General features: G+C 44.9%; 1 protein-coding gene across 1 annotated transcript in view; it reads right to left on the reverse strand.

The window, feature by feature from the left end:
• Positions 1 to 12,255, reverse strand: part of LOC8025527 (transcription factor Sox-7) — a 46,652-nt gene extending 34,397 nt beyond the window's left edge. Inside the window, exon 1 of the mRNA XM_029977942.3 lies at positions 11,924 to 12,255. Coding sequence (XP_029833802.1) covers positions 11,924 to 12,248 — 325 coding nt within the window. The 5' untranslated portion in view covers positions 12,249 to 12,255. The remainder of the gene's footprint in view (positions 1 to 11,923) is intronic.
• Between the last annotated feature and the right edge of the window lie 586 nt (positions 12,256 to 12,841).

A 12,841-nucleotide genomic window follows, 5' to 3' on the forward strand; every position in this document is an offset into this window, starting at 1 on the left:
AGCCGCGCGCTGGGGTTGCCAAAGCACAGAGCACGTGCTGAGTTGCAGACACTGCTAGGGTTCGGCTGCTATTTCCGTCGTTGAAGCGATAGACCTTTGCCGAATTACGCGAGGGAATGTCGGAAAAGTAGGTGCACGCGTTGCACGTGCACTCCAACAAATGGAACCTCGCACGGCCGCTCCACAAACGCCGTATTTTGGTCATTTATTTCGAATCTTTTGTAAAGCGAACGCGTGCAGCACGTGTACCTACATTCCCAGCATTCTCTTTGATGCTTGGGTAATTTGGCGAAAGGTCTTTTGAAAAGCTTCTCGTGACATTGATTTTTTTTTCGCGTTTTTTCAAATTGTTTTTTTTTTTAACCCGCTTTAAGTTCCTTCCCATGACTACGTTAACATTGCGATCCACATGATTACGTCATCAATTTTTGCCATGGGAAAACCGAAATAAAAGAAAAATAAAAAAAGTTGGCTTTCATTTTTGAAACAACGCCGTGCTAAGGAAGTTTTTGGGTCAGTGGTGATGTGTGCAAGAATACCTGAATCACACTCTGTTTGACAAATGTTTAACTGTGCGCCATGCTGTTCAAATCACAATCAGTTAACCAAAAAAAAAACTATATTTTTTTAGAGCAGTTAGTAAAAACTTTTATCGTCAAAACATAGTTTTTTGGTTGTTTTTTTTTTTTTTGCCTTAACCCATTCTGCATTTTCCGTAGTGTATATTATAGCAGACATCTTGCAAACAAATATGATCTTATTCCACGTGTTCGCGAGTTGTTTCCTCTGGATATTACGAATACCAAAAGAGTAAATAAACCATAAAATAAAAGGTTTTTTTTTTTTTTTTTTGGGTAGAAACTTATAATTACTGTAACGTTAACATTTTTAGTTTAAAAAAATGGAAGTACACGCGGACTTTGGCCACCTCTTCTGTCTGCTCGAGGAGAAAAATGAGCGAGCCTAATGAACTTCTAACCGGTATAATCATCAGACAATTGATAACTGCCGCCATCTTTGGTGGTGAGAACGACGGATGACGATTATAGTAATGATAACGATAATTAAGCTGACGATTGTCGCGCAGCGCGCACAAATCGGACCACGAGAAACGGCCATTTCAGCTGCAGTTAAAAAGTGACCCAGTTAAGTGATACACACACCACGCGACGCAGTGAGCAGGAACGCAACTTCGGCACCTCTTCTCGTTTTACTTCGTCAGCTCGTAATAGGAATCGTTTTTTACCGCTTACGTTTGTGTCCCGATCAACCAATTGCTACCACAAATTAGTGGTTTTAATGAAAGCCATTCAATGTTATGGGAAAGAAAGAGAGGAAGAAGGGAGAAGAACCCTACGCCTTTTCTCACAGTGCAGAAATGCTTTATTTGAAGTTTATTTCTTCCGGATCAACCGAAAGGGGAGCAAAGACTTTTCTCCTTTTTTTATTTTTTTGCTTTATATATATGGCAATTTTTACAAAATGGCCCTCTATGACCTCGATTGCCCAATTCTTGATATGGTTACTTGCGGGATTCCTGTAGCGGTCTGGCTGGTGACAAACAAAATGATAATGCAATATCATTTTCGATCCTTCGCCCAATGCAGTCGTGCGTCGAGTGTGGCACTGTCGGTCCTACTCGAAATTACGCTGTTTTCGCGCCGGTTCTCCCTAGATTCAAACGGTGTAAAATTAAGTATATACCAATACCAGGTTTTCTGCAAAACTTTGAGAAGAAAAGGCTACCCGCTAAATCTGACAGGGAAATTGAGTGCATACCTATGCACTAATTCGAATTCTTCCGCTAAATTTAGCGGGGAAATTGAATTGGTGCACAATTACTTACAAAAGCAAGACTCCTCGGTTAATTTATTGGAGAAATCGAATTGGTATACAACAAAGCACCCGTTCAGGTTTCTCATGCTATAATTAGAGGGGTACAGCTTCCCGCAAAATTTAGCGGGGATATTGAATTAGTCGTTTACGTATAGCAATTCAGGCCTACCGCTAAATGTAGCGGAGAGATATAATTGGTGTGCAACTACACGCACCAATACAGGTTTGCCCGCTATATTTAGCGGCGGAGACCCTCCCAATAAATTTAGCGGGGAAATTAAATTGGTACATAACAACACGCGAATTCAGCTTTTTTGAGCGGGTGAACGTTTCCCGCTACAATAAGCGCTTCTCCGCTAGATTTATTTCGAGTTGCGACGGATGCCCAAGCAGCACGAATTTTGGCCAAGCAATGGCCAATGTCTTGCAATGGTCTTTTGGTCAGTGGCCAGAGAGTGGCCATTCATTGGCCAATGCTTGGCCGATGGCCGATGGCCAGTGGCCAATGGCCAGATAAAGGCCAGTCACCGGCCAGTTTCTGGCCACTGTCTGGCCACTTGGCCAAGGACCATTGCCAGCCATTGGCCGATGACTGGCCAACTCTGTGCTGCTTGGGTGGACGCTATACGTTTTTGTGGGTTGGGAAGCCTAAAAATTCTATCACATTTAAGAAAGGAAAAGAAAAATCACGGCAAATTATTTGTCCGTGCCCACTGTCCCCCCTGTAGTATGGCGATGTGGTCATATATACAGCAAAACGCCGCGTTCTTGCTTAACACGTGTACACCAACTCCAGAAATTGTAGCGTATACAAACCGGATCGTAAACAAACAAAAGTTGTCGAACGCGTGATGGAGGATCGATAGAAATGTTTTTCTTAAGGCCTCCCACCGAGTTTGGTCGATTCGCGGCGACGAGGAACTTTCCAGACGCTGCTACGTTCGTTGAAAAGTCGAAATTGATCACTGCACCTGACATCATTTTCTAGTCGCTGCTGTTTCTTTTTTTTTTTTTTTTTTTTCCACCCCTTGAACGGAAGACTAAGAAAGGAAAATAACGAGACCTAGATTTCGTTGTCTCTGCTTAGTTTTCTTCTTCTCGATGTTTTTCTGCTGCGCAGTTGTTTGGCATTTCAAAATATCACAACAGAGCCGCGTCCCTTATATTTCTCGGTCTGAACGCTTGCGTGGCATCCTTCGTAAATAAAGTACACTTACTTCTAACAATTCCACCAAATGAAACGCGACTTCATTTTTTCTTTATTTTTCTTTAGGGGGAAAGTCGGGGAGGGGGGGGGGGGGGGGTCGATTCAGATCATTTGATTTCATTTAGTATAACCTCTTGGGGTCCCGAAGGCATTACAGAGAGGAGGGGGCGTGCAGTATATAGAAATAAAACAAATAACAATGAAAAGACAAAAAAAATTACTACGAAACATTTTTTTTAACAAATTAGTAATGGAAATTTTAAAATTATCCGAGGCAGTGATCGTGGCAATGGCTGCGGTAAAGTGGTTCTAGTCGATGGAGGTTTGAGGCAAAAGAGAGCGATGACATGGAAAATGCTTCAGAAAATAGCGCTTGGCGGAGAGTAGGGTTATGCCCGTGCCACACGGGCAACTCGAATGCCATTTACAACGAATGACATTTGAACGAGCGGCCAATCAGCGCGCGACACTCCGAGCGTGGGGCGTTCCACGCGCGACACATCGCGAACCGATTCGTCGATCACACGAATGTCATTGGTTGTATAAATGGCATTCGAGTTGCCCGTGTGGCACGGGTATTAGAGTGGTAAATCTTATGGAACAAAGGTAGACGGGATATTTTTTGACGAAATATGATTCACTTATTCGTACCAGCGCGGTGAAGAAAAATCCTATATGTAGAGTACAGAGAAAAGTGTATCTTTGCTGGGTTAGACTAATTTTGGGCGCTATAATATTATATATGTATAGAATTATAACTTGCAGAATTCCATACTTCTCCCAAACAGATTATATGCAACTATTTTTATCATGTTGTATATAGTTTCGTAATTTCCGCAACCCTCCGCATTTTCTTGTTCACGGTGGACACCTCTTAGAAATATATATATATAGTTAGAAATATAGCTATTATAGTATGGACATATACACCCCATGTATATTATTAATACCCATATTTGGCTCTTTTTGTTTCTTCACATCGCGATAAAATGCATGTTTTCTACTTGAACGAAACATCCTGTTGAACAGATATATGTGTATGTAGGTCCTAGTCTCTTGAGCGGTATTTATTTTATATTAATATGGGAAATGCAGCGGCTCTACAGCTGTAATTGCTTTGGTGTTACGCGATCAAGCTTGTAGCCCCTTATCTCTGTTCAGATATTTCTACCGATACTAAGTAAAATAGACAAATTCGCGTGTCGCGACCCCTTGTGCTATAATACCAGAAATGCAATATCATACGGGCCCCCCAACGCGGCATACACTCTAAAAAATATATATCCCTTTATGAAAGACTCTTCGGCGCCCCAAGACCTTTTTCGGCTCGTGAAGAACAGTTTCACCCCAAGCACTATTCCCCCTTGGCACCAGGTACGTATAAAAAAAAAGGGGGGGGGGGGCGCCGTTCCCCCCCCCCCCTTCCTCCTCCTCCCCCCGCCCCCCCCCCCCCCTCTTTCGAAACAAAATCCTGGCTGCGTGCCTGCCTGGCGCACTTACAATGACAACTGGGCGATAGACAACTCCTTTGCATCAAAAAAAAAAAGGAGCCTGAAGAGCCCTTGATAGGTTTTTCACAAAGAAGCCATTTTAGGGAGTGCTTAAAGGAACTTTTTAGGGTGCAAAATATAGAGAAGCGGACGAACCCCAAACGGTTCTTTTACGACCAGATTTCTTCGAGGCCGCATGTTATATCATTTAGCTTTCTTACCTGTGTATTTCCTCAATTTTAAACAGGTAGGTTCCATTAGAGCCCGATTTATAGATTGACTCATTCATTGCCCTCATAAATGAATGCACCTCATTCAGAATCACAATAAACTCAGATTCGGCGGGATTCGCTGGTAGATTTAGATTTTTTGGACATTAATGAGTCCAATCCTCCCAAACATCCCCCTTTATATATATATATATATATATATATTTTTTTTTTTTTTTTTATGGGGGGGGGGGGGTGTTTACGCCGACTGTTGCCTCTGACGTAATGCCTAGGAGATATGGTGATATAGCGCTAGTTGACGAAGACAAAAAGATAGCGTCCTTTCAACTCGGGAACGGTTATATCGAAGGTCAGACCTGTATACGGCGCCCGATAGAGTGGAGGGAAATGCTAACGCAAAGGGTTGTCAGTTTTGTGCGACAGATCTTGCCTGTGTTGGTCAGCGCGCAGCCAAGGCGCTCATGTCGCACCGCTGCTCTACATAAGAGTGGAGAGCCGGAGTATAACTCAAACATGCATGGGAACGTTTGCGATTTCGATGGTGGACGCTTCCTGCGAAGAAGTGCGCACGCTCTGCGTTTCCGCTTGTCGAGGAGAGAAGCAGGCGCAAAGGCAGAGACGCTCGCAGACGATCCACGATTTTGGGTACCCCCTCCCAACTCGCGTAACGCGGCCCTCAACCACGTGAGCTCCATCTAGCAGTCCTCCGTAACACAGGCCCTCTATGCGCCACGATCCCACCGGGAATATCGAAGCTCAACGCTGAGTGCCCAATAAAGCGGAGAATGAGAACTGCCCTCTCTCCGGAGCCTTTGCGCTTCGTCAAGAATGGCAATGCCGATGGCGCTATCGCTGGGCGTGCAATTGCCGACGGTCTTTTGACTGTGAGCGCGCGGTGCCAAGTGCTGCCGGGCGCATGCATCAGATTGCCTCCCTCGACACACCCACGGCAATCTCCAGTTGGGGGGGCAGTATATATACCTTAGTGTACCGCAGGGGGGCTCTGCATGACCCGAACGGCTCACACATATACCGTCGACGTTCTCGTTTTTTCTCTCGGGAATGACCGCACGTCTGGGAAAGACGCACAAAATTCGATACACCCTTTTTTTCGAAAGTCCGTCAAGCAACATTGGAAGGTCGCCATTTCTTGCTCACGAAGCGCGTGAATGGACCCGAGTCCTCGCCGAGCGCTGACGCAATCCTCGTGTCCAATACACGCTCATGAGCAGACGCCCGAACAATGGCGGGCCCTAATATTATAGTTCGCGCAGCCGTTACTGGATGGCGCTCGATTTCGGAAAGGGTGTATTCGATCGATGCTGCGGAACATGCGCTCAGCAAAAGAAACTGCTTCGAAAGAATGTTTTCGAAACAGATCAGCTGGAACAATCCCGTAATATATATATTTATACACTCCTAGAAGCAAGATCACGAATTTCTTTTCTTTTCTTGTTTTTACGAATGACATTTTGATGGAAACAATGAAATATTAATTTAGACGTATGTTATGAGTCTGACGCTGCTACTACTGCAACCCATTTATAACGATACCACATATAACAATGTAGCGCTTATAACGATCAGTTACTAGGGTTTCTAGACTGGAAATGATCAGAGATCTAGTCCAGATACAACGATAATCGGTGATAACGATCGAAATTTCGGGTTTCCTTATTATCGTTATAAGGTTGCACTATTACACACGGAAATATTACGATTCTTCGTCATGATGGAGAGAAATTCGAGATATATTGCAGAAGTTGTTCATAGAGGATCTGATGCAACGCAACACCCTCGGGTGTAGAATAGATACGTTCCTGTGGTTATAATTTGCGTTAATTAATATTGTACTGCCTTTCTATAATTCCTTCGGTAAGTAGTATACGATGTATGCAGCTGTTCGGCCGAAAACAATTGTTTATCAAGTTTTACCGAGGGGAGGAATATATCGGAATCTTAGGGATGGACGAAAACTGATATTGCCTAATGCTTTGTATTGTTATTTTTGCTTTGCTTTCCACATAAACTTCAAGAATGTCAAAACAAAAAGACGAAAATAAAAAAAGAGAGAAACCTCGAAAATGCAGCATCGAGGCAGTCTGCGTCAGTCGATTGACTTTTGAACATTCGCGTTTTGCTGAAATCGGCAGCGATGGTAGCACCCGGAATTTTCACGCTTCGTTGCGTTAGAAGCGACCGCGATACAAAACCAGGATGTGCGACAGCTGCGCATTTTGACAGCGCTCGAAGATCCGGAAAATTGGCCTTTGAGCTGGAAATCCGGGCATTTGAAGGTGGCGAAGACTTCTGTTTGATAAACCAATTAAACGCTAATTTTATAAATGGCATTTCTTTCTCCGCAGAATGAAATCTATGGCTTCGTATGTCAGGTGATTTACGCTTGCGCAATTAATTGTGCCAGTGCAGCAATTTCACGGAAATAATTTTGGTCGGGCTTGGTACTAGGGAGTGCAGTCTGAAATGCCCGTTTGAAAGCTGCATAAATACGGGTTTTGGGCTAACTTGAAAGATTTGTCATTTGTGCTGTGAAAAGGATTTTCAGTGAAATACAATTGGTGCGCGCTCTATAAATACATATATTTGAAGACAGAACGTTGTCTCATCGGCCCTGAAGTTCAGCCGGACCCCTGTGGACAATATACTCTAATGAAAGCGTATAATGTCACTTCCTTATTAAAAACAATTGTGAGAGATTAAAGTTACTTGTGTTTTACGGTAATTATTGTTTAATTGAGTACTTAAATAAAATTAATTTCTCTGTCTCCTAGAAGGCACCCAACGGAAGTTTGACTATCGAACTTTGCATGAGTCTGATGCTTTCCGAAGAAAGATAATTGAAGCGTGCGTTTGATCAATTCGTAATCGAATCTTTGCGCGCTAAATACTGCCAGCAGGTGGCATTCACTTTTGAAAACTTGTTTCATTCTGCAGGGTGAAAAACCCTACGAGACTGTTAAATCTATCGCGAAGCTAGACATGTTCCGCAAAAGTTTTCCACGCAAGGTCGGAATCCTAAGTCCATCAAACATTAGTTGTTGGTTTTTTTGTTTTTTTTTTGCATTTTTATTAAACAAATTTATAATATAGTTTGACTTAACCTCAGATGCGTCTATTGTTAGTACTTTTTGTAAATGTTTCATAAAAGCATTCTTAAATTTGTAATTTTATTAATAAAAGTACACTTTGAGTTAACCGCAATAGACTTAAAAAGTTAGGCACTTTTAGAGTAGCTTTTCGAAAGTATTCGAACATTTTTACTTTAATGAAACAAAAAGTATATATTGAGGCATAATTTCCTCGTATATTAATTTCAATATTTGAAGTATTTTTTTTATCTAAGACTTTTAGTGCATCTTTTCTGAAATAATACTTTATCCTGTACTTTTAGCACTTTTAGAAAACAAAAAGTACACTCGAAGTATTTTTCGGGCGTAGCGCAATTTAATTTCGCTACTGAAGCATATAGCATTATTAGCAGTAGCTTTAGCTTTTCTGAAAAAAAAAAAAAAAAAAAAAAACACCAAATTTCAGTTTCTCAAAACAAAAAGTGTACATGTTTCGAGTGTGCTGAAAATGTTCTCAATATCTTATATACACTTTTTAATAGAAGTACTATTACTGTATTTTCCAGAAAATATGATTTTAAAAAATGCACTTAATAAGCATTCTTAAAATCTCTTTCCAGTGCGCCGCAATGTATCGCAATATGCTTTATATCCCTGAACTATACTTCTAATGTAACTATACTTTTAGTGCATATCTTAGTTGTTCGTCAAGCGCTTATATAAAATCTAATCCCACCGACCCTGTCTATGCGTTTAGGCGGGAACGCTAAAAACTATATTTTACAGAACAATTCGCGCACACGAAATACACTTTTAATGCACCTTCCGCATTGCATCGGTTTATTTACTAAGACGCCAAAACGTACATTCTTTTTGCCATGGAAACACACTTATAGCAAAAAGTTCTGCTTACGGCCCGAGCGATGCTCCGAGTAGAGCCTCGAAAATAGTACAAATAAAGACTTTTAATTTTGTGCGCAGCTTTTATGGGGCAATGTATTATAGACGTAAGTTATAAATGAAGTTTTCTTTTTTTTTTTTTTTTTTTTTTTTGTCAGGAAGGCGATTAGTTACGCAACTTTCCGGAACACAAAAGTGGGACTTGAAAAGTTGTATTTGGTTTCATAAGTCGCAGTTCGTCGATCCTTTCTGTTGTTCAGACTCGCGGAGGCACACTGACATTTCGGACCCCATCAAATGCTCATGACACGGAAGAATCACTCAACGCAGCAGTGTATATACTACGCGGGTGCTTTCGGTTAATGGAGTGACGTCGCACGCTTTTATGTCAGAGTAGAGGAGACTTGTCCCTTTGAATCCCAGGGTGAATACGTGCGAGAATTTAGGCGGGAATTTCGCGCGCTTGCTATACACTGATATTTCTGGGATCAAATTAAATAAGGGTAGAGAATCATTTATATATTTATTTATTCATATTACCCCTAAAGGCCCTCGTGAGAGGGTATTACATAGGGGGGGGGGGGGGGGGGGGGGTACATAAATCGTTCCAATAGGAACTAGTGCACATTGAACAACATATGAGAATACTAGATTATGAGAATACTATATTACGATTATGAGAATACTATATTACGATTGTATTGGTTCTTTCGGGGGTATGTATAGAGTCCAATCCATCTGCACGTGGGGGTCGCGCAACGTTCCAAGATTTAACCCGGTTTCTTTTTCACGTGTATTCCGCTGAAAAAAAACAACAAAAAAAAACAAGAAAAACAGTAATCTTGTTTTGTTTTTGTTTTTGCGGGAGAATGTGAGGCGAATTCCAAAAGCTTGACGTTCTTAAGCAAACACGGAATTTCGTACTGACAAATAAGCGCTGAATAATGCGAATGTTCTTTTAGGGCAAAATAAGCATTTCTCTTTCTCTCGCTCGCATTCAGCAGAGGTAACGCAGAAGAACATCGGCTGGTCCATACAAAAACAAATGCGCAAATTAAAAAAAAAACAACATAAAGTTGTTTTTTCGTTTAAAATTCTACGGTCGCAAACCCTATAGTGAAATAAATATATATGTCCAATGAACGTATATTGATGTTGATGTTTACTTTACGATGTTTTATTTGACTACTTTATAAGAACATATTGGGTCATATAACAACTTACATGCACCTTACATAATTTATGTATGTTTCTCGTTAGCGACCACACCAACGGAAGGCACCGACCCTTCCAGTAGAGCCCATATATTGCGCACATATGAGCAGTTTATATATATATACATTTATGTACAAATGAGACAGGGGTATAGGTGAGGATATCTTGGTTCTGAGGCTCAAATAAGATCAGATAACGAACTTTCAATCAAGAAAATAAAAAGATTAATATGTGTAATGAGCATCTGAGAACATGTAGGCTGATGGGAGAACTTGTATAGTATTCATAAGTTCGCGTATATGTTTACTGGACGAATGATGTATGAAAATGTTCTTTTTCCAGTATATTGTGTTCAAAAACCGGAACCACGATGTCTTTCAATATCTGGCTCAGTATCGTACAAGGCGGATATAGGTATGCTGATAAGCGGCATATGGGCAGCATAACAGCTCAGGTCCAGCTGAGCGTGGAAAGAAGTGTCTGCGATATCAGCTCTTGTAAGACCACGTGGAGGGTAGGATTTAGAAATCGCGTGGTTGTGCGTACACAGATGCGTCGGAATCTTGGGTATCCGACCTCTTCCCCAGTATTCTCAGACAAAACCTACCTATATATATATATATATATAAATTGAATGTTTGATGAATCGATGCCACATTATATTGTTGGACGTGTACACAGAAGGAGCACGTGCCGACTCTACGGCGTTAATTCATTACTTGTAATCCTGGTGCGTCGTTCGTATGTCCACTCTACACATGGTATACGGTGTGCACGGCGATCACGGCAAATGGTGACCGCTTTACCAATGATAAGACAATGACAAGTTTGAAGCTATCAACACGAAAAAGAAAAGAAAACGAAAAACGCAAATTTGCAAAACACATGTATACACCGAAAATCACCGATCGAGCAGTAACTGCCCGATATAGCTCGTCGGGTTATACAAGACTCATAACGGAAACCGATTTCAGTGATATCGGCTCTATATGTGCACGCCTCCTAAGGCCTACGAGCTGTTTGTGGGCACGATATAAACGCACGATTGATTGATTGATCGATCCGTTCGATGAAATGATCGCTCAAATCATAGCACGCACTGAAATCGGTTTCCGGGGGAGAGGTCACCGAATCTATGGGGCCCGTAACTCCGAGCCGTGCTTCTCGGCAGGTAAGTGTACACGGGGTGGCTTTCCGTCACTGCAAGCGCGGGGGCCCCGGTATCCAACACGCCGGACGTGGCTGCGACCGGAAGAAGATACGACTCCCCGCCGAGAACAACAAGCAGCATTTGGGGTCCTGTTTTACGACTACCACTTATTTATGGGCAGGGAGCTGTAGGAAGAACTGCCGAAGAAGAAGAAGTGCGCCGTCACGCTGTTGTAAGAGGCGCCGACAGAGACATCCCAGTCGTACCGAGAAGACGTGCTAACACGACGACGCTGGGAAGTGGGGGGGGGGGGGGGGGGGGCGCTACGGTACACTAACGCTGACGGCGACAGCGTGACGGCGGTGTGGAAGGGGGGGGGGGGGGGGGGGACCTCAGGGTTCACTCAGTGACGTCACGCGGTAGGAGTAGTATACAGTTTTGGAAGGGGTCCAGGTAGGATATGTCGTTCGCGGAGTTTTACTTTTTTTTTTTTTCTTTTTTTCGCGCAGGGGTCCGTTTGCGTGGTTGGTATACGGAGTTGGGGGCACGATGTCGGTGGGTGTCGTCGCCGCCGTTTCGCGTCGCTGGGTCGCTGATCCGGCGACCGTCCGGGCACGCCGTTATCGGCCTCAGGTACGCGTAGGAAAAAAAAAAAAAAAAGGCAGTGTGCTCGGGCCACGCGGTGAACAATGGGACGATGCTTGGTCCATCTAATCGCGCGGACGACGCTGATAGCGGTCCGCGGTGGGCGGCTCGGGAAGACGGACCAAAGAATCGCGGGGAGGCGGAAAGAAAAAAGCACTCACCGAGCATCTTGCTCAGGTCGGCGTTATGCAGGTCCGGGTTTTCGTCGGCGAGTCGCTTGCGCTCGCCCTTGGCCCAAACCATGAAGGCGTTCATGGGCCTCCGGATGCGCTGCTCGGCGACGCGCTTGCCGCCGGGAGTGCTTCCCGGGGCCATGACCACCTCGGGGCCCCGCGGCGACCCCGCCAGCGCCGTGTCCAGACCCCAGCGGGCCCCCCAGTCCCCGGACGCCACGATTCCCGGTGGAGGCGCCAGATCGCGCGGCCCGTGCTGCTGCATTCCCAAGCGCCGCTCCGTGTCCCGAGCGCTCGCCGCGGCAGCGGCCATAGCAGACGACAGCGCCGCCGCGCAGACGCACGACGCGATCGCCTCCCCCACCCTCGACGCGACACCCCTCGCGAGGCGAGAAGAACCAATGGGAAGCCGCGCTGGCCGTTACGTCACGGGCCACGTGACCCCGGGCCAATCGGGACGGGGGAGCGCCGCCGGCGCATGCGCCGCTCCGCGCGGCAGCTTTTTCTTCCGGCGCCGCGCGTCCGTCCGCCGCGTTTCGAGCTCGGCGTTCTTGCGGCGCGCCCGGTTCGTGTGGGGGAGGCGGGCCCCGCGACCGCGTTCGCTTCCCGCTGACTGGCAGCTGCCCCGGAGAAAAAAACGGACGTCGGCCCTGGCAGCTTCTCGCCGCCGTCGCCACCACCGCAGCGGCCGCTTCTCCAACAACAACAACGACCAACGGCGAGCTTTCGCAGGTGGCAAGCGGCCCGAACCCCACGGCGCGCGCGCGGCGCAGACGACGGTAGCCCCGGGCCCCACGCGTCGCCGGAGCTGATCGATGACAGCGAGCGACAGGAGCGTCGGAACCCCCGCGGCGACGCGTCGCCGCATTTTTTTTTCTTTTCTCCGGTGCGGCGATCCAGCTGTAG

The sequence above is a fragment of the Ixodes scapularis genome, unplaced genomic scaffold (genome assembly GCF_016920785.2).
Source record: "Ixodes scapularis isolate PalLabHiFi unplaced genomic scaffold, ASM1692078v2 PGA_scaffold8__174_contigs__length_109621045, whole genome shotgun sequence".
Lineage (NCBI taxonomy): Eukaryota > Metazoa > Arthropoda > Arachnida > Ixodida > Ixodidae > Ixodes > Ixodes scapularis.